Source organism: Crocodylus porosus, unplaced genomic scaffold (assembly GCF_001723895.1).
Source record: "Crocodylus porosus isolate Cpor-Errol unplaced genomic scaffold, CroPor_comp1, whole genome shotgun sequence".
Classification (NCBI taxonomy): Eukaryota; Metazoa; Chordata; order Crocodylia; family Crocodylidae; genus Crocodylus; species Crocodylus porosus.
The window spans coordinates 150762641-150783650 of NW_017728886.1; the positions used below are offsets into that span (position 1 = coordinate 150762641).

The 21010-nt window shown below is 43.2% G+C and overlaps 1 protein-coding gene across 2 annotated transcripts in view; it reads right to left on the bottom strand.

Moving 5' to 3' along the window:
* Window positions 1-21010, bottom strand: part of BLOC1S5 (biogenesis of lysosomal organelles complex 1 subunit 5) — a 35692-nt gene that overhangs the window by 1662 nt on the left and 13020 nt on the right. The window contains exons 4-5 of one of the 2 annotated variants that reach the window (XM_019543096.1): window positions 20586-20644; window positions 6281-6491 (exon numbers count right to left, since the gene is read on the bottom strand). In XM_019543096.1, coding sequence (XP_019398641.1) covers window positions 6312-6491; window positions 20586-20644 — 239 coding nt within the window. In that variant the 3' untranslated portion in view covers window positions 6281-6311. Of the gene's footprint in view, window positions 1-5012; window positions 6492-20585; window positions 20645-21010 lie in introns of those variants that run through there. The other variant, XM_019543085.1, reaches the window with a different exon arrangement.

Genomic DNA, 21010 nt, shown 5'->3' on the forward strand with positions numbered 1-21010 from the left:
TCATGCCAGTGGCCTCCTCTGGACACTCTCCATGCTGTCCACATCCCTCTTGAAGTGTGGCGCCCAGAACTGGATGGAGTACTCCAACTGCGGCCTGACCAGATCATCTTTCCTTTTGTATCTCTAACTGCTTTTATTCTTTTAATCTCCCTAATAATCCTTAGTACAGGCAGGCTCTAAGTTAAATACAACACTTAGAACGGTTTTAATGCAATTTGAACCTGAAGCAAACATACAAGCCTGTTAAAGCAGCCTTGAATCAAATGCTGTTTTGAACCAGTTTAGTGTTATGTGTGGACTCCAAGGCCAGATACAGATATTACACTTTTATTGGCATAAGTGATTGGAAACCAGTCTATACACGTAACAGGAGTTCAGCACATACAGACTGGCTTAAAAAGGGCAGAACCTGGTCTATGCTTTGCGCCCCTACAAAGGGCAAATGTATGTTTTGTTCACTACAGATGTAAACTATGCCGCTTACAGAAAACCATGCAACTTAGATTGGGTCCACCTCGGGCTGTTTGAATATCTGTACCTAGCCCAAGCGTTCTGTGACGGGTCTGATCAGTCATCAAGGCATCCCATACTGCACTGCTATTCACCCACAATACTGCAATTGGCCGCTCTGGTACACAGCCAAAACTCTACCATTTGCCATTTCCCCCCTTTTGTTAGTAATTAAAAAAAGAAAAGAAAGAAGGAAAGAATGAGCTCCCTTACACTGCTTGTTCAATAAAGCCTAACAAGTTGTTTCCTCAATCCCTACTTGACTGCGCTGTCCCCCTTATGTCCCCTCTGCCCCTGGGAACCAAAACGCATGGGTCCAAGTATTCTCTTCCCATCCTCCCAACTCAGGCAGGCACACTGCAGACTTTGGTTAATTGTAGGCTATTGAAGTTTTTTGAAGCCACGTTTAGGAGAGAAGGAAAAGCAGAAAAATGAAAACACTTCCAGGCAAAGGTAATCTACCCCCTGGGACACTCAAGAGCACTCTCTCCCAGCCCCCTCTACTGCAAGGCACACTGGGCTTGGTACTTACTCATATCTCTTGGTGTCAAAGCCACAATATTTCACACAATGTGAACTGGCCCCCAATCAGTGACATTTGGCAAAGGTTCAGTTGTCGTGTTTGTCTGCACTCTGAGGCAGCACTATTTTCCAACAGTGCAGAAAAGAAGAGGGAAGAAGGTAGGCTCTTGCCCCATCCTCAGAGCCTTGTTCATGTGGACCAAGACAGCAGGAGAGCCCTAGAGAGGGCTCACTTTCAGAAGAAGCAGGATCTCCATGTACAGCGATATAGAGGTACACTAATATGTTCATACAGCTTAACATGGAACGGGTAAAGGTGAAAATGTTAATCATCCAGATGCTGCTATGGTACCTGCAATGTAGTCCTCCTCTCTTCTCTAAAAGAAAACAAAAACACCCCCAAACGCTCTACCTAAAGCACGTGAAAGAAGTAGAAACATACTGCTGAGAGTGAAGGTCAGCACAAAAAGACACAAGACCAGAGGCTCAAGCAGGTTTTTCCATACCTCAGCAAGCCAAGGGATTCAGGTAGAAAATATGAACACCACCAAATACATCACTTGTTGCTTTTTTGTTCCTTAAACAAATGATACTTGCCTCTAAAAAGAAAAAAAAAAAATGTTTTAAATGGTAATTAGTAAAGTGACTTAGTGGCTCATCGTTCTTCACTCCACAGGTGTTAAGAATAATCTCTCCTTTTTTTAAGTGATCTTTAAGTCAATTTACTAATTCCTCCACACCTCCAAATTTAGTACCAATTTCTACAGCACATCTGACAGTTGCCAAGATGAGTTTTAAATAGACTGTTCAATACAAACCACCATCATGTGCCATCATTATCCTTCATTGTCTTTGAAAAGATACTTTTAAATAATCACTTATTAGATTATTTTTATATATTTTGTAGTACAGGCTGGCAATCTGGTTTGCCAAAATATTGTATAATCATACCATAACACCATGTGGGGAGGTAAAAAAAAAAAAAAAAAAGCAAGCTTCTTTGGCCAATAAGCCTATGCTTTGCCGCAAGGGATTTCAGACAACTATTAATTTATAAGGAAAGTATGATAACAGCACAATTAGCTTTCAATTCTCAGTTCAACCACAGAAACATTCAAGCTAACATAGCCTATTACAATACAAAACAACGATAAACCTATCCACATGTATCATGTCTTCTAGGCAGTATTACCCAGTCGGCACACCTCTTCTGAATCATATCAGTAAGCAGCAGCTGCCGCCTGCTTTTTTGACAACTAACAGGACAAGTTTGTATCAAAAAGTACTATCACTTTCTGGCTTAGAAATTTGTAGCTTGGTCCAACAAGTGATTTGCCTCACCACCACAAGGGTTTCACCTGAAATCATTTGGACCTGAAAATAACCATGCACACTCTACATTGTCTATTGTATCTACTACACTGGTCTAACTAAGAAAAATTTGCCTCACAGTGTGAAAACAGTCATACTCAGACTGACATCTACTGGTGAGTACCTGAAAATTTCAGTTTTGTGGGGCATATTGAGGCAGAGCTGGCTTTTGTAGTGGAGAACAGACGATGGATTATCTGAGTTAGGGATTTGGATTTCCATTTATATCTCCTTCAATTGGATATAAATTATTAGATGAACTTAACATCTGGTTAAGGAAGAGTTGTATATGTATCAGAAAGGAAAGTCAAGAGTGAAGGTATGATACTGCAACCAGAAATTATGGGATGGAAGACTTTTTAGGGGAATCATTTAGTTTTGATATCCTTAAGATAAAAAGACTGGTTTAAGACTTTAAAATATTATAGACTCAAAACTTTAAAGCCTCAAACCAGTCTTTTTTATAGATTAAGGATGTTGAGACTAAATGAGACCCCTATAAAGTCTGCCATCAAATTTAAGTCAAACTTAAAAGAATTCTCTCTGTGCTATTTTTAAACAAGATAATGATAAAATAAATGTCATAAATAGTCAATTGCTGATTTAACCAGTTCCTCTTAATGTGGCAGTACAAGTTTTTAAACCTTCCCTCACAGGTGCTGGTTTCTTGCTATGTAGCCACCAAAACAGAAAACATCTTCAAATTTGAAAAGAAATAAAAAAACCCAGCAGGTAGACATTTTAGTTCAACAAAAATAAAATATTCTATAAACGTCTGATAATACTGGCAGGTTAACTGCAGTGTTGAAAACTACAGTCTTACTCTGAAAAAATAGCAGGATCATGAAGCCAATTTCTGCAATGAGAGAGATAATCCAGGAGCAGATTCAACTCCCAGAAGAGTACACTGGACTCTGATTTAAATAAGAATCATCAATACTCAAAAGATTTTCAAATCTGTTGCAGATTTGAGTAACTTTGAGTAGTTTAAGCATTGTAAAATGGCCTTGAATTACTTGTGTGTGACTTACTATAACTTTGAAACTCCCTTATTTTTGCATTTTTCCCAAATGGTAAGCCAGATTCTCCAGATGCTAGACTAGCATCCCCTAAAACCCACAATGACTCAGACACCACCCACCCCAAAAAATAACCCAAACCACCCCATCCTTCATTGAGACGCATCAACACACAGCTTCATTCACAAAACAGACACTGAAGTGTGACAGTGTTAAAAGCTCTGCATTCATACACAATGCACTTATTGAGCTATCTATGCAATAACTAACCCAATTTTTCTTTTTGTTTTGCAGCAAAGCATTTTTTCATCCATTCTGCAAAGCCTCTCCCCAGTCAAAGTGTGCATACATTGTTAATCTGTTTCAAGAACTACAGCATGCAATACTCAAAGTTCAGTCAAGTAATTCAATAATTCAGTATTTTTATACAGTTCCCAAATGAATAAAAAAAAAAGGAGGAGAGTCAACAAATAGGTATACTGCATGTTAAAGATCATCTGAAGGGACTTTTCTTTAACTGCAATATTCTCATAATTAAGATAAGAAGCAGATCTTCAGAAGCACCCATGGTCAGAAGCACAAATCCCATTGCTGGTATTTCCAAAGCATACACTAGACTTTCAACGTCTGTATCATTGCCAAGCCAGCCCTCAAATGGGAAGTATTAAAGCCACAGCTCTACTTGTCCTTCGATGAGGTAAAATAAAAGAGGCAAAAATTATAACTTTGTGCAGTTCTGAAAATCTAAGTGCATTTTGTCAGAAATATTTGGGAATTAAGAACATTTTAACAAAACATCTTGTGGAAGGCAGGGCTTTTGGTTGATCTTTAAAATGACTGTGAACATCAATATAAAAACAAGTGTCTTGCTCTTTGAAACAAGAGTATATTTACATCTTCCAAAGTTTAAAAGAAAACACAACAAAAAACCAAACAAAACTAAAACCACATTTCTTCTGCCCAGATTCAACACTTTCACCAGAAACAAGTCCTTATGAAGAGCCTCTAAGACCAAAGGAAAAGAAAATCTTTTGTATATTATTTTCAACTCCTGACCTTATCAAATTGACGTTTGCATTTCTGTTTTAGCCAGCTGGCTCTTAAACCGTACCTAGTGGTGTTTTGTACATAGTTATTGGCCAGTTTTTCCTTAAGCTTCCAAACTGCTCACCATTTTTAGTAAAGTGGGTTCTCCTTACCCATGTCTTATAGCAAAAATACAGCTATACAAAAAAGATGCAAGACACTAAAAAAATAGGTTTTTTATAGAATACTCTGTTACCGTATCAATTCATCAGTGACTATAAAATGGTTAGAATCATTCCAGAAGTCACCTTGCAGTTAATAGGGGCTTTCGTTTGGAAGTTCTCCTCACTTTTTTTTCATGTGTGGGATACTTTGGATCCATTTATATTTTTTCCATCCACAACTGAGAATTAACAACATTCCAGCATGCCTCTGTATCGGCAAGTGCTCTTTGCAGTCCAGGTACCTGACGATGATTGATGAAGCTGTCAGGCCCACAGTAGCGGATAGAGCAGTTTGGCAGGAATTCAGTGTTATTGAAAGAAATCTCAAATACTTATTCCATCTCCTCTGCTAACTTTAATCACATTATCAACATGCTGCCAGAAACGGGGGTTTGACACCAAGCCATGAACGTACACAAGCAACCATTGTCAGCATATTGCATTTGCAACACAGATAACGACCAAAGACTGTTTTTTTTACCAGTTTCTATTTTATATTGCATAGTAGTTAAAATATTTGAGAAAATTTCCTGTACCTCAAGTTAGTTTGCATCAAGTTTCATCAATGTTATTGCATTTCATTTTACATGGTTTACAAAAGGATAATTAAGCTTTAAGTTCTTTAATGATATTGCTATTCAATGTCAATTTCAAATAAGGTAAAAGGAACAGTAATGACAGGAGCTGCACAAGTCCCATAATACGCATTAATAAGAACACAAAGTAATACTGTAGATGTTTCACCTTTAACACCACTTTCACTACTGACAAAAACAGAGATTGAGATCTCTCCCCAACTGTTGTAAGGTTTTTTACAACAGGTTACAGGTAGTAGGTTTGAACAAAGCAGACAATACTGAGAGTGCCACCAGAATGACCGATACTTAAACATTTTACTGAATAAAATACAAATGGAAGGACTGATGCACTTTTGAAAGTCACCCTCTGTCTTCTTTTGGCTGCTTAGAATTGAAAAGCTAAAGAGTTGTGAGCCAGTCGTACAGAGGAGTCACTGTAGCCCAAGATCTTTTAAGGTGTGTTTGCTATAGAGTGAGCAGTTTATGCTTAACCACTACTTTATAAAACATACAACATACAAATCCAAAAAATACAACCATAACTGCAGCCGAGCTTAATACATTTTGGTCTTTCACCACTGAACTTGCAAAATGCACTCGCTCTATTCTGCAATACCAGCTGGTTTTTTTCAAGCTAGTGAGTGGAATTTATGTGCTTGTTCATTCTCTGCCTTTTATGACTGGTACCTAGCTCTTTTGGGATGGAGCTCTAGCTCTGGACTGACAGAATAAAGACTCTATTGGACTTTCTTCCCCCCACAAGACAACTTTGTCTTCATAAGCCAAAGAATTCCAGTTTGCAACTTCTTGAACTGATATAGTGGTTCCACCTGCTCCACAAACTAAGAAATACTGGCACTCTAGTCATCCTGAAAAAACAAAGCTTGTAGAGGCACTTAAAGTTAGAGGTATGTAAAACTTCCCAAACCAAACTTGTTATACAGGAGAATTGTGGGTTTTTTGCCATTTTGAATAGGCTTTCTGAAACAGCCTCAATATTGAACAGTCTGAAACAAGAGTGTATGGGAACAGAAAAAGGTATTATTGAAAAAGGAAAGTTCTTAGAAAGAAACATATTTAGCCAAGTCCTTCTCCATGTCAACATATTGCTCTTTAAGGCGTTCCATTGCTTTTCTGTGCTCTTCATCCACTTCTGCTTGTTTGTTTTGCTGTTCTTCCAGAAACGCTTCCCAGAGTGCCGTGCGCTGCTTTTCACCAGCCATTAGCTTGTCAGTCTGAACCTACAAGGAATAGAAAGAATTTATAAGAATAATTTCTAGATGAAGACAGTGGATTAATGCAAACGGGTAATGCAACAACTACCAATCCACTTGTGCTACAATCTAAGTAATTTTTCTGGTGCCAGTAGTTACCTTAAAAGTACTTTCCCTAAAGCTACTCTAGCTCTTACTATGGACTCACTTCCAAGTCGATATTTTGCTTGAAAAAGTACGTTTGATCAGAGGACTGTTCAATATTGGTATTCAATATTTGTAACCTTTGTTTTAATTACATAAACTACAGGTACCTGAAGTAGGCATGGACACGGTTTCTTATCCATGTTGAAAAAAACTGCCAACAACTCTCACAGGCTAAGAAAATCCATTATTTGAAGAAGTAGTTTTTTGGCTACTTCTGTAGGGCTTGGAGACTGGAAGGAAAATGGAAGTTGACCACAGCTCACTTTAAAAAGTCTTCATCAACAAGTCCTTTTTGACCACCTAGGGAGTGAAGTGCCAATTCTATGGTTCACAGTGCCTTCACTATAGTCTAGCTTAGCAAGGCTGATATTGGACCCATGATATTTCACATCTGAGAAAGGAAGACATGATATTTTCAAGTTAAATTCTTTCATTAATGGCAGGTACTTGCACTGGGGACTCCTGCCTTCCAGTCACGAGCTAGGAGTGTCTTCAAGTACCTGTAAGTAAGGACATACCTAGTCTGAGATGGCTGCCCACCAATTTTGTGGGCAGAACAAGGGCTTGGCAGCCATTTTGTGCACAGAGCATGGTACCCCCCCACCCCCACCTCTGACTGGTTGATGGGCCTCAATGTCCCTGACCCTCTTTGCTGTGAGTGCTGTCCATCGTACAGCCAAACCTCTCATCAGTGATTGGTGGCGGGGGACGGGAACCACATTACAGGCAGCCCTTGCAGCCAATCAGCAGCTAAGGGCGAGTGCGGCAGCCCTCCCTCCTCCCATCTTGCTGGTAGCCCTCCCTCCTCAGTTCCCTGCCCTGGAGGGGTGCTGCAGCACCTTGGGGACTGGGAAGCCTACATTTTATTTTCAGTAAGTTATTCCCTGCGCCCCCCCACGATTTCACAAAATATACGAAATCATGACTTTGGTAGGTACCTACTCGTAAGCATGAAAACAAATCTTTGCTTCTTGTAATGGCTGAAATACCAGTACTATAAACAGTGAACACCTCAATGTTTCAGCACAGCCATCAGACCAAAGATGGTTAACGTAAGGGTATATACCTGTTGTCTGCTTCAACACACCCGTCACTGATTAGGTCCATTTTTCTATTGGTTACTACTGTTACTCTGTACCTCAAGAAAAAGCATGAGTGTCTGCCTTTCTGAAACAAGAATATGCTTTTAAAACTAATTATTTTGCTTTATAATGCCCAGGTTCAACATTTTCACCAGAAACAAGTCCTGATGAAAGAGCCTGTAAGACCAAAGGAAAAGAGCATCTTCTGTATGCTATTTTCATGTTTTGACCTTACCAAATTGTCAGTTTGTGCTTCTGTTTTAGCCAGCTGGCTCTTACACTGTGCCTCATGGTGGTTTATACATCGTTATTGGACAACTCTTCCTTAAGCTTCCACATCGCTCACCGCCTTTGATAAAGAGGGTTCTTATTGCCTCTGTGTCTTAGAACAAAATATGGCTACACGAAAAGATGTATGACACTCGCACACAAAAGACAGGCTTTTACATTAGTTGTGTCATATACAGCTGTCACGGGGTGGGGTCCCAGGAGCGGCCGTGATCTCTCCTGGCACCCCTACCGTGCCAAGTTAGCATCCAAGCATCCTCGTTCTCGCCCGCCACGTCTTCGCTGGTAATATTATTAAAGGGAGGCTGCCTTTTCTGTCCTCCTTGGCACAGTACCCCTTGGCGTACTCCCGCCAGTACCCTGTCTATCGATGATTCTGTGCACTCCGGCCACGGGGCTATGCGTGGCTCCTACCACCCCTTATACCATGCCCCAAGCCTCTCAGACGTACCAGACGTTGTCGCGTCTATTGTCTTTTCATAGCGGCCCTCTCCGGGGCCTCTCCCCCTACGCTCGCCCTCTCCGGGGCTTCTTATTCCTATATGCCCTCCCTGGGGCTCACTGCGATACTCTTGCTCTCCCTGGGGCTCTACTCGTGCCCAAGCCTGCACTGGGGCGTTGCTCGCGACTCCCGCAATCAGGGCTCAGGTGGCCATAGCCATGCCTGGCCCCCAGACCCGTCTTCTCGTGTCACTCACCCGCACTGGGCTCCTCACTGGGGCCAGGGTCTATACAACCCCCAAAATGCGGCACCCTCTCTGGCGCCAGGAACCCCCACGCTACTGGGGAGCTCCCATGAGGCCTCCTCCAACCCCTACAGCCTCACCCGGTCCTCCGGTGTAACAGTAACCAAAACCATAAGCGAAGTGGCTGTAACACAAAACCCAAGCCTCCTGGCCGAAATGCAAACTCTAGCCCTCTGGCTAAACCTCCTTCAAACCCCTACCAGGGCTGGCTCCCCCAGGCCTCAACCGAAGCTGGTCAGGCCATCTAGCTTTTACTCCCGCAGAGCTCTCTCTTTCTCAGCTGCCAGAGGGGAACTGCCTGCTGGGCCTCAGCTTAGGCTGTTTATATAGGCCAGGCCCTGCCTCCTTCCGGTCAGCTGACCGACTGCGGTTGCCCTGGCAACCCACACCTGTCCTTCTTTAGGAGCAGGCACTTCAGTGCCCTGCGACAACAGCCCATGGGCTGGATTTGGTCTGTGGAGCCGTATGATCCAACCCATGCGTCTCGGACTGACCCTGAAAACTGCAAACAGCGCAGATTCCGTTTGGAGCGTGGCACCCATGCTGGACCAGGTCTGCATGCTGGCTCTGGGGCCAGTCCAGATTGGGATGCGACAGACATCCAGGGCCAGTTTGGTGGGGAGCTGCATGCTGGCCTCCTGTACTGTGTGCACCATGTGCCAGCCCGGGGGCTTGCTCTGCATACGGTGTGTGGGCTAGATCTGGTACTGCATGCAGTGCAGGGGGTTGGTCCAGGGCATGTGGTGCCCCACTGGAACGGCTCTTCACTCCAGCTCCGGTGCACATGGGCAGCCTGGACCCCCAATCCAAAGAGGCCCCAGAACTAGTGTACATAGCTGGTGAAGAGCAGGCACCACATGTAACACATGCCCCAGACTAAACCCATGTTGTGCAGAACCAGGTACAGCCTGCATACGATGTGCAAAGCAAACCCCAAGGCTGGCAAGTGCTGCATGTAGTGTGCAGGCTGGACTTGGTACCACAGACACTAGATGCATCATAGAAGGTTGATCCCTATCCAGCCCACAGAACAGCCCCAAGTCCCTCATCCAGCCCTGTGGGGCCAGATAAGTTTGACACCTTTGATTTATACCAATAAAACAAAAGCCACAATAGATTTACAGAGTAGCTTCCCCTCTAGTTGCTATTTCTCCACCCTACATCTTAGTTTCATGTAAGCACAATCACAGTATAAACACTAATTTTGCCACAAAGTACTCTGAGAACACCACTACATTATCACTGCAAAGTTTGGCATACATCCTATTCAAAACAGGAGAGCCATTAAAAATACGTGCACTACCGGAGAGCTGGAATTTCTACCTCCATTAAAAATAGAAACCAACAGTTTTTGAAACATCAATGAATTATTTATACACAGATAAGTACAAGATCTGAATGGTTACAGAGTGCCTACCTGCAAGTAACCACAAACCAAACTGGATTAGATCGTGCTTCTGACAACATGAATGATTTTGCAGGGGAACATAAAACATATGGTGGTACTAGCTGCTTCCATATTCTGCAATACCATTTTCCCCAAGGGTAAAAGGATTGAGCAGATTACATCATTAAATACATTTAGGGAACTTTAGCTATCTAGGTTATGGGTACAGAAAACACTGGTCAAAAAGCTAAAAAGGTTTCTCTTTGCACCATCTGTCTGTAGTTTATTCTAACACAAGAGACATGACATTAACAAATAAAGTGACATTAACAGTCAGGCTCTTCCAAATGTGATTAAGTAGAAGTTTAAACAATTTAATACCAAAAAACAAATAGCTACTTAACTTTTAATTAAATTAATGTAGGCAACATACTACTGAGAAAGGATGCTTCTTTAAAAAGGACTGAGACTTAAATTACACAGAACAATATTTGCACACAAAATAAGAAGGCATAAATGCTGCAATTGAATTCTTTGATACAAGTGAAAATGTGTAGATACAAATAGTACAAGTTAAATCTAAAACTTTCTTATTTTTGTAATGTCATCTTTTCTATGTCAGAGAAAAACAGTAACAGATACACTAATTTGGTGTACCTTTTGTACAGTTGATCCTGAAGATTAAAAGCAAGGCTGATTAGGTTTAAAAGTCTTGACATGTGATCCAATTTTCTAGATAATTTATTTGCCAGTGATGAAAAATCCAAGAAAAATAAAGCTTCCCTGAAGTGCCCAGTAAAGCTGTATGCAGCATCCAAAAACTATACTATTCATATATGAAACTAAACTGTAAAAAATGAGATTATACAAGAGATTGTTTTCTTCTCAAGAGCTTCCAGGAGAAAGGAGAGATGCTAGGAATTTTCACCATTGGTTAAGGATTTTAATGGAAATGTTTCAGGTCTTGCTCATACTAGATTTCAAAAGAACTAAAAAAAAAAAAAAGAAGGGAAACTTCCCATTACACCTACTTCAGTAGAACGCAATATTGACACACTGGAAGGATTGATGCATTAACTAGTTCATATTGTTCTGCATGCAAAAAAAAGGTAACTTAAAGATAGCCAAGTCTCGGACAACCAGAAACGAGCAAAAACATAGTGCCTGTCTTTATTAAAAAAGAAAGAAGGATCCAGGAAATTACAGACTGGTTGGTTTAACCTTGATACTTGCAAAGATTCTGGAGCAGATTATTAAAAACGTATTTCTAAGCACTGAGAGCAGGGGTGCTTAACCTTTTGGCCCTGCCACAGGCCAGTAAGCGGTACAGGACAGACTGAACCCCACACACCAGGCTCAGGCCCTGGGCCTGGCACCATCCCCTCCCTACATCAAGCACAAAGAACAAGACCTGGGGCCACCCAAACAAAGTTATTCAAATATGAAAATTCACTTAAAGCTTTTCAACAACCTTAAGCAGCCAGAAAGATTTTAATGTAGATATGACATATCTATTGTAAAGTATATAATTTACACATGAATTGTTTTCTGTATCTAAACATACATACATACATACTGTTAATCCACATTATCTTGCCCATACAGTATATTCAAAGAGGTTATATCAGGCTAAAGTCATTCTTAAAATCTGCTTGTTGAAATTTCACAATCAATATAGTTATGCGATTTCTTGAACTCTAGCCAAAGACCACCATCTGTCAATTCTGGATGTCAAGGTTTAAATAAAGTTAGCTTTTGAAGATCTATATAATACTTTTTGTATTATCAGCTTAAAGTTAATTGTATGCTTGGCTAGTAAATTTGTATAACACATTTGCAAGTCTGAAGAAAAGAAACAGGTTATTTTCATTTTAGAGGAGTGCAATTCCAAGTTATTTCCAACTAAGATAGTTGGTTCTTTGGAAATCTCCATACCCACATCCTCTTTATATTTCTAACACTTCAAAGTCCAACCACTCAAAAACCTAAAGCTTAATTCTACGCTTCATAATAAATTAGAAATTAATGCAAGTACTAGCTTTTTAGGCCTAAAGGCTGTGGACAAACATACTGCTTAGAGCATCCTAAACACACCGTAAACCCCAAGGGTCCTAGAGACCCTTTAGGACTGGTTTAAACTTCCTGGAACTTTTCAAAAGTACACTGAGATAATCAAGTATTATTTGAAGCTAGTCCTCCTTGAACTGGTTCAGTGTTACACATGGACACAGCCCATTATGCCTAGCATCTGGTCAGTCCTCTGGGAATCCCAAACTATACCATTCTCCCTCTAAAAACCCATGTAGGGCAATGGGGCTACTCTGAGATACAGTCAAGACTCTACTGCTGAAAGATGTATTGACTACAGAGACCACAGTCCACAGTGGTAGGGAAACAGAAAGCTTGTGCAACAGTTTAACTTCCCTGCTAGGGAATCTGGGCAGGGAACCCAGGTTTATTTGAGGTGGGAGCAGGTTGCTAGGTTGGGAGGATGCGAGCTTTGTGGCCCCTGCTTGTGGTGGGTGGGTGGTTGCGTCTGTAACAGTAAAGCCCTGTCATCTGCTGGGTGGTGGTGATGGGGGAAAACAGAGCCATTCTGCAATGCTCACTTAACAGAACAGAATGGTTGTCAATCCCATGCCTCATGTGAATTAGCTCACTAAGTGTTGTTCCTTGCTCTGGGCTGCATGCCAGTGGCTATCCCAGCCCTGAAGGTTCCACCCCACACACAGGGGAGTTCTTGGGGGAGCCTCAGACCAGCTAGCCCCCTGGGTACCATGTGCCACAGAGTTTCCAGACACCTCACAACCTCATCCACTCCAACCCCCTGCCCTAATCCAGATCCTTCTTCCCTTTCTAGGGGAATCTGGAGAAACTCTGGATAGACCCCTAAAAAGTATGATGGTCTGGGTACTCTACTCCTCACCCCGCAGTGGCATTTTAGCAGCAATGCAATCCATAAAATATGAGAACACTTAGAAGCGTATGTGTGGACACTTCTGTCCAGGGACATTTGTGAACAGGTTCCTAATCACTGATATTCTTGGAAAGGTTCAAGTGTTATACCCAAAGATTCACAGTTGTGAGTCATTAGTTGATTTTACATTTGTCCTTAGTGCTGAATAAAAAAATACACAGCCCAGTTCACAATATGCAATGTTACATGACTAATGCCTTCCCAGAAGCTTAAAGATTTCTAGTTACTACTATGAACTAGATATTAACAATATAGAAAAAAACCCAAAACACTAAAGCTATGTGCATACTAAAGTTTGCTGACATGGGCCTGATAGCCAAAAAAAGAAAAAGAAAAAGAAAAAAAAGGTGTGTAGAGATCTAAATCCATTCATAATTGGTATAACTCAATACTTATTTTTAAAGTTCCTATTAAGGAAAAAAGAAAAGTAATAGAAATGTTCACAATGCATTAGCTCCAATAATTACTACTACTTTGAGAATATGTATATGAAAGTAGTTCTGGTGACCTAAGTAAAGTAGGTCTAAGGAATCTTGCATCAGGAGATAGGTCTCTACTCCTTCTATCCTTCTAGATGAGATCCACTCTAAAGCCTAAATCCAAGAAGCAGTATTAACTGAAAGCATGGATGCTGTTTTAAGGGTCCTTGCATACCCTTCTATGTTGAAGAGATTTCCAGCACATATAAGCAAGCCATTTTAGATCTTGTAGAGTGTATCTTCAAATTTTGCTGGTATTCAGATCATGTGCATGCTCATATCAGGTATGCATGCAGTCCAATACAATCTGACAATTCTGGCATTGAAGTGGACTGCCCTCCTAGCATAACTTCCATAAACTACATATATTCTGGAGATCTACAGATTTATTATTCACTTCAGAACTTAGGGCCTTCTTAATATTTAGATAATATTTAGTAATTAAGCCATCCCATATACTGACCTAGGGTTGAATGAAGAGAAATCTCAGGCACATTAATGGACTATCATGCACAGTGGAGTAGGTGGTCGGACTGGCAATTTGTACACACTGTTAGCCAAAGAACCAAGGGGCAGTGGGTCAGAATTTGAGCCAGGGTCAAAATGCTAGGCAGCGCAAGGTTAAGGAGAAAGCCAGGTCAGTTCTGAGCCATGAAGCAGAAGCAAAAGTTGAAGTCTGAGCAGGGTCAGCAATGTATGATTAGATCTAGAAGCAGAGCAAGGAGGCAAAGGAACAATGGGGTGGGGTCCAATGGCAGCAGGAGTCTTGATATTCAGACAGCTTCCCCAGAAAACAAGTAGCCTTATATAGGGAGGAGCATCCAATCAGGACCAACAGTGGAAGGCCTTTCGGGAGGTGGGGGAAGGAGGGCTTTCTTTGTCAGTCTGCCTTCCTTTGTGAGCTGCAGCCTAGTGAAGGGCTAAGCTGGTGTTCGGTCCCTGAGCCCCAGGATTCATGGTTTGGGATTGGGTCCCAACACCAATTTAAGTGGAAGTCAGGAGGTCCTCTGCAGGGATGAATATAGAATTGAACAAGTCCACCATTTAGAGCTCTCATAAGCTCTCTGGATCAACATGACCATCATCAAAAGGACAATCTTTAGTAAGAGAGGGTGCACGGTGCTCTTGTTCAAGTCATCAGGGCTTTTGTAAGGTCCACAAACTCTTGATTACATCTTCTCCATACTCTTGTTTCCTTGTACTGCACCAAATATTTTCCTTTGTACCTTGTTTTTAAACACTGAAGATGTCTTCCACTTGCTTTGTCAGTGTCCAGGATTCACATCCATAAAAAAGAACAGGTTAAACAATTTATAAAGCTGGGGTGTAAGGTCTGTTGAGACTTTCCTTGATGCCATTATTTTATCCAGGTTCAACAAGCATATAATAGCACTGTAAATTCTTGCCTCAATTTCTTCAATTATTTGATTGTCCTCAATATCTGATTGTTCCTGAATATTTACATTTTCCTAAATTTTCCACATTGTCATTCCCTATCCTTATGTTCGTTCCTGTGATCTTGAAATTTATTTCTGGATGTGACCATGTATTTAATTTTCCTGGCATTGCCAGCTAGCCCAGCTTTTTTGGCGTTTTGACTACGATCTCTGTATTCTTTTGTGCCATTTCCATTTCCTCTCCTATTAGGCATGTGCAAAAAGCTGGCACAGTCCATTCAGCTTCAGACCTTTTCCTCCTTCTTCAGTGGTTCATAACTTTCTCAAGCATCAAGCTGAAAGGCACTGGTGACAGTGCATCCCCTTGTTTGAGCCTGCTATTTTTTTGCATTTACCAGGGAAAGGGGGACTAGGCAGGCCAGTGATGGGGGGACCTGCTGCTGCTGTGGTAGCACTGGTGCCTGCAAGCAGAGCTGCAATCCCAGGTCCCAGCTGCATTTCTGCTCTGATCCGTATGAACAAGCCTGGTCTGCCTCCTGCACTCACTGGACAGCTGGGTCTGGGAATGGAGGGTGCCACTTGAGCCGACCGCAGCCTTCCCTCCTTGGAGGAGAGGTAAGAAGAGCAAAGCATTGTGGGATGCTAGGAAGCAATATACCCTCTGTAGTACTACAAACAACTGTTTAGAGCTGGGGTCAGCAACCCCCGGCACACGTGCCAAGTATGGCACACAAGGCAATTTTGCTTGGCACATCACCACCAGCCCGAGGAGCTCAGGCTGCTCCCAGCAGGCAGCTGGGAGGCTGCAAGCCCTGGTGCAAGCAGACCGGGCTCTGTGGGCCAGCTGCAGCCAGGAGACTGCAAACAGCTGCTCCGGGCTCCAGCATGTCAGCACTCCATCACCTTCCTAGGTAGACATTGTGGGTTAAGGCATTCTAGCCAAAAAACGTTGCCTACTCCTGGTTTAGACATCACGAGTCACACTATAAAGTGTAGCACTACAGGGGAGTCACACATCTGTCCCTTCACAACTCTTATAAGTGCTGCAAATGTAACATCTGTTAACAGCCTACTACCACCCAAACGTGTGACAATTCAAATGCCTTGCGACCAGGGATTCTGGCTTTCCCTGATAAAAAGAAAATCGCAAATTCTCTGACAAAAACCCCAAAACCTGTGATTAAAATTAAATGCCTTCCATAGCCCCCCTAGCCCTGTTGGAGCCCTTACTCCCCCCCCACAGTCTCCTCAACCCTACTGGTGCCCCTCAGTCCCCCTGCAACAGCCTCCCAGTCCCCCAGACATAGTCACAGACATAGACCCACAGATGCAGGCACACACATGCAGGCGCACACCCCAGCAGCTAAGTATGCATGCGGGGGAATGGGTGCGGTGCGGCAGGGGAAAGGGAAGGGGCTGGGGGGGGTGCAGATCAATGTGGTGGGGGGGGAAGGAGGTGTCTGTGCCCGCTCCTAGGAGTGGGGCTGGTGGGAGAGGGCAGCGGTGCCCCTCTGTGGGCTGCACATGGGAAGCCGGATGGCGGGGGGGTTCACATGGCGGCCACCACTGCATTGCACTGCTGCTGTTGCGCCCTGCACTGCCTACCCGCGGTTGGCCACACAGCTCTGGGGGCAAGCAGCGCAGCAGCGTGGGGTGTTGGCTGCGTGCCACCCAGCTGGCTGGTAGGTGGAAAGGTGGAGGGTCACATGCAGCAGCTGCCACTGCACCATACTGCCTGCCCATGAAGCCATGCCCACAGAGCTGTGTGACCAGCTGTGGGAAGGCAATGTAGGTCACAGCACCAGCCACTGTGTGCGAACCCCACCGTTCACGGGCATGGCTCCGCAGGCAAGTGGCGTGGCAGCAGCCGCAGTGTGAAAGCCACCACTGCCACCACCACCACGCCACCTGCCTGGAGAGCCGTGCCTGTGGAGCTGTGCGGCTGGCCACAGGAAGGCAGCATGGTAGCAGTCACTGCATGCAAGCTCCCCACCTGCCAGCAAGCCAGGTGGCACATGTGCAGCCCACACACGGTGGCTGCCCCTATACCGCTGCCACTGTGCTCCACGCCACTTGCCTGCAGATCCGTGCCTGTGCAGCTGTGCGGCTGGCTGTGGGAGGGCAGTGTGGGGGCAGCAGTGGAGGTGCAATGCGGTGGCAGCTGCCATGTCTGAACCCGCCACCCTGGATGGTGCACGTCTGGACTGCAGAGGGGCACTGCGGCCCTCGCCCCCCAAGCCCTGGTCCTGGACACAAGGTGCAAGCTGAGGTTGGGGGCAGGAAGGAGCTGTGGTGTGCTGCATGGGGCTGACGACACCCACTGTTCCCCTCCTCCAGGTAAGAAGGAAAATATGGGAACATGCCAGCAGAGAAGCCGCCACCGTATCCCAGAGCGAGCTCCATCCCTGCCCACCCGGAGTGTCCACCCAGCTGGTGGGCACTCCATGTCTTTCCCCAATACCTCCTCACTCCCTTAGCCTCCAGCCAGCTCCCCCTACAGCCCCGCCCCGCAACCCCCAAGCCCTACTTATCTTAGGTTCCAGGAGCGAAGATGGAGCCTCAGCCCAGCCTTGGCTGACTGAGAGGCTTAGGTCCCACCCTTTCCCCCCCTCCCTCCCCCTCTGGGCAGGGTTGGGGGTTTCCTGCCCCTATGCAATCAGCTCTTGCAGGCTGGAACTCAGCCAACCTGCAGAGCTCCTTGCAAAAGGGGGAAATCTGCGGATTTCTCTGCTAAAAGGGAAAATCCGCATTTTCTTTGATAAAAATGAGAAATCCATGATTTTCTCTGTTTTTATGTGGGAAATGGAAAACCCAGATCCCTGCTTATGATACTTCTTAGTTATGTGGTCAAAATTTTACCCCACAAGATCCTTGCCTTCTTCAGTATACAAAATAGATAAACTGATGCAGGGTCCCACTGAATGAAGCTGTTGTCTGCAGGACCCCATATCTTATTCCTTGTTTTAATAAAAAACTGGAAATACACAATAATTCTACCCTGTGCAATCTAAATTATTTTGGCTTGCTCCTTTTGGATAGTCCTTTAGTTATCCAGCAGAGGAGCTGCTGTGGCATAATCTCACTTCATTCTGAGCACATGGCCCAAATATTTCCATCTCCCTTTCTGGATAACTTTAGGAATAAGGAGCTGTCACTCTTAGACAAATTTTGATATCTGTAATAGATTAATTCTGTTTAACAGTTACCATTTTTAAAAAAAATTTGATCTGTCTACACCTCTACAAGATTGGCAGCTTTCACAACTCTTTGTTAATAAGGGGTTACAATCTAGTCGAACATTCACAATTTGAGCTTAAGAGGAAAAATATTTTGATGAGCAAATCTTAAACTGAGAAAAACATCTATTGCTTTGCAACTAATTACTAAATCGGCCTATGATGTTGGACAGTCCTTCAGACCTTATTCGCCTGTTGCCTGAGCTGTCAAAGTTGAGAAGTCAACAAAATCTAAATCTTTTAGTGTAGGGATTGGCAATCCTTTAGCAGCAGTGGGATGAATTAACACAGCTCAGTCCTCCTCAGGCCAGGGGTGGCAGTTGACAAAGGTGACCTGAGAAAGGGCACAAATGTGTGAAACCTTGTCCAAGAACTCTCATACCTTTTATTGGACCCAACAGTATAATTATCACAAAGAATTCTCTCTCACCCCTTAAAGGCCCAGACAAAAAGTAGTGAACATCCTGGAGCCAGCTGACTAGACACTCTGGCTTGAACAAGGTGGGCACTCAATTAGGCAGAGCTCCATAGAGCCCTACCTCATTCAATGGATAGTTTAAAAGCTACACACAGCACTTTATGCATCACTTACCCACATGTGTATACATGGGTGACTGGTGCCTCCTCAGCCTGGGAGGGCACCCACAGAAGTCGGCAGTAGTTGGGGGGACGGGGCTGGCGAGCACCCACAGAAGCCAGCATCGGCAGTGGGGGACGGCCCTGTTGGGGGGGCACGTGCCCCTCCGTACCTTCCCTACCAGTCACCTATGTGTGTATACTGTGTAGCATTACTTCATTTAACTGGCAGATTTCAGTAACTGAAAGAAATTGCATCATAGGTAGCTCACAAGTGGAGAGATCCCTTTTCAAATACAAAAGAAAACTAGCTTTTCCTGGCACCCCCAAAGGCACTCCTTGGTGAAAGTCATTTTCCTAATAACTTTTGAGATGTATTAAAAAGTGTGCATGTGCATGCACCCCCCCGCCCCCCAGCCAAAGCAGTTTGTTTTCCAAGAGTAGCAAGAGAGAGAAGAATGGGACAAATGTTTCCCCTTAAGTGACTGAAACAATCAAATTAAAATAACAAAAATAAATAAAAAAAATCACACATACCCATACACACCCTGCCAGTATAGAGCAGACTAGGAAAGTTTCAACCTAAGATATTAAAATTTGATTAAAGAAAACTTGAAAACCAACATGCATTAAGCCTGAATGGTAGCTGTTCACTATTGCTCCACTTAGTGTCACCATTTGAGAATGGAGGTTTAATGCAAGGAATATTATATTAACAATCACGTAACAGTGCACTCCACCTTTTAAGTTCCATTAAAAAAGGAGAGCAGCAGAACTATAAAAGCAATTAGTTTCTTATCAAGGGGCTCTATAATTATCTACACTGCTGTGTTAAATATAATAAATCTACACACTAGCTGGGTCTGACACTATAAAGTACTCAGGTTCATATGAAGCAGCTATCTTTTCAAAATTGACCATGTAAAGTGTGACATTCTGAAAAGAGGAAGGAAAAATGCAAACATCTGTCGTCACACATCACCGCATGTTTTACTTAATGAAACAGGCTAGAATAGCAGCTTTGATAACTTTCTTAATCACCACAGAATTATGAAGTTCAGTTCTGCAAGTAAAAGATAACAATGGAATACAACTATGAAAGGGGCAGTAGGGAAATCTAGAAGTGCCAGAGGAAACTAATTCTTTGTATTATTTTCCAAATCTGAGGCTTAGAGTAGATGTAATTTAAACAAGCAAACTGCACCACAGTGAGGGATTCCAATGATTCACATGTTCCTATAATATGGCTTTTCAGTAAACCCATCCACAAGTATAAAATGCTTCCTTTTCAGCAAGCAATACATATAATATGCTCAATGTTTTCAACTACCCAGGAAAGCTTTACATTTCCATTCTGGTGGGCTGGTGGGTGTTTTTTGTTCCACAGAAAGAGGGTTTTTTTTTTTCTTTTAAAACTTCTATGTGAAAAATACCACACTAAGCAAAGAGGGAAAAAATACTGAAGAGGAAAAATGTTTTAAAAGAAGTTTCCATATGTCAAGAAAGTAAAAGGAAGGGCTGGTGGCTCAATTACCTTTGCGCTCCTAAAACACATTTCTAATTGCTCTATCCTGCTCCTCTACATTTGCAGAAGTCATTCCAAAGCAAGTTGTACTTCTGGCAAGTTGCAATAAAAATGTATTCCTAGGTTTTACTTCACTGAAGGATTTGTAGGTAAGCAAATAAGCTTGCTGTTTGGGGGTCTTATGCTTAGGTTACATTATAAATTCACTTATTTGTCTTTACCTCTCTTTCTTCCTGCTCCCTCTCCTGGAGTTTGTGGATCCTTTGGCTGGCTGCTTGCACTGAAATAAACAAATTGCAGTCAATTAACCAGCTGTCTTAAGTCAAAGGGAAGCCTGCCTGAAAATGGCTTCAACACCAGAGTCCACTGCAAGAGTATCACTCTACACAAAGACTGGGTCATCCCCGTCCCCCGCCCCCAACTGGGGTCACTTACCTGGGGAAAAATGCCTTTGCCAATATCTGCAGGAGGTGTTCTACAGTGCTAACTATGGGGACACAGTACTAAAGTTGTGCCCCTGTGCTTTCCAGGAGCCAATATAGAAAGGCAGCCAACTTTTCTTATACAATATTCTTTAATATTGCTGACAAGTTACAGTAACCTAACTCAGCACCTCAGAAAAGTTCAAACCATCTTGTAAACCAGC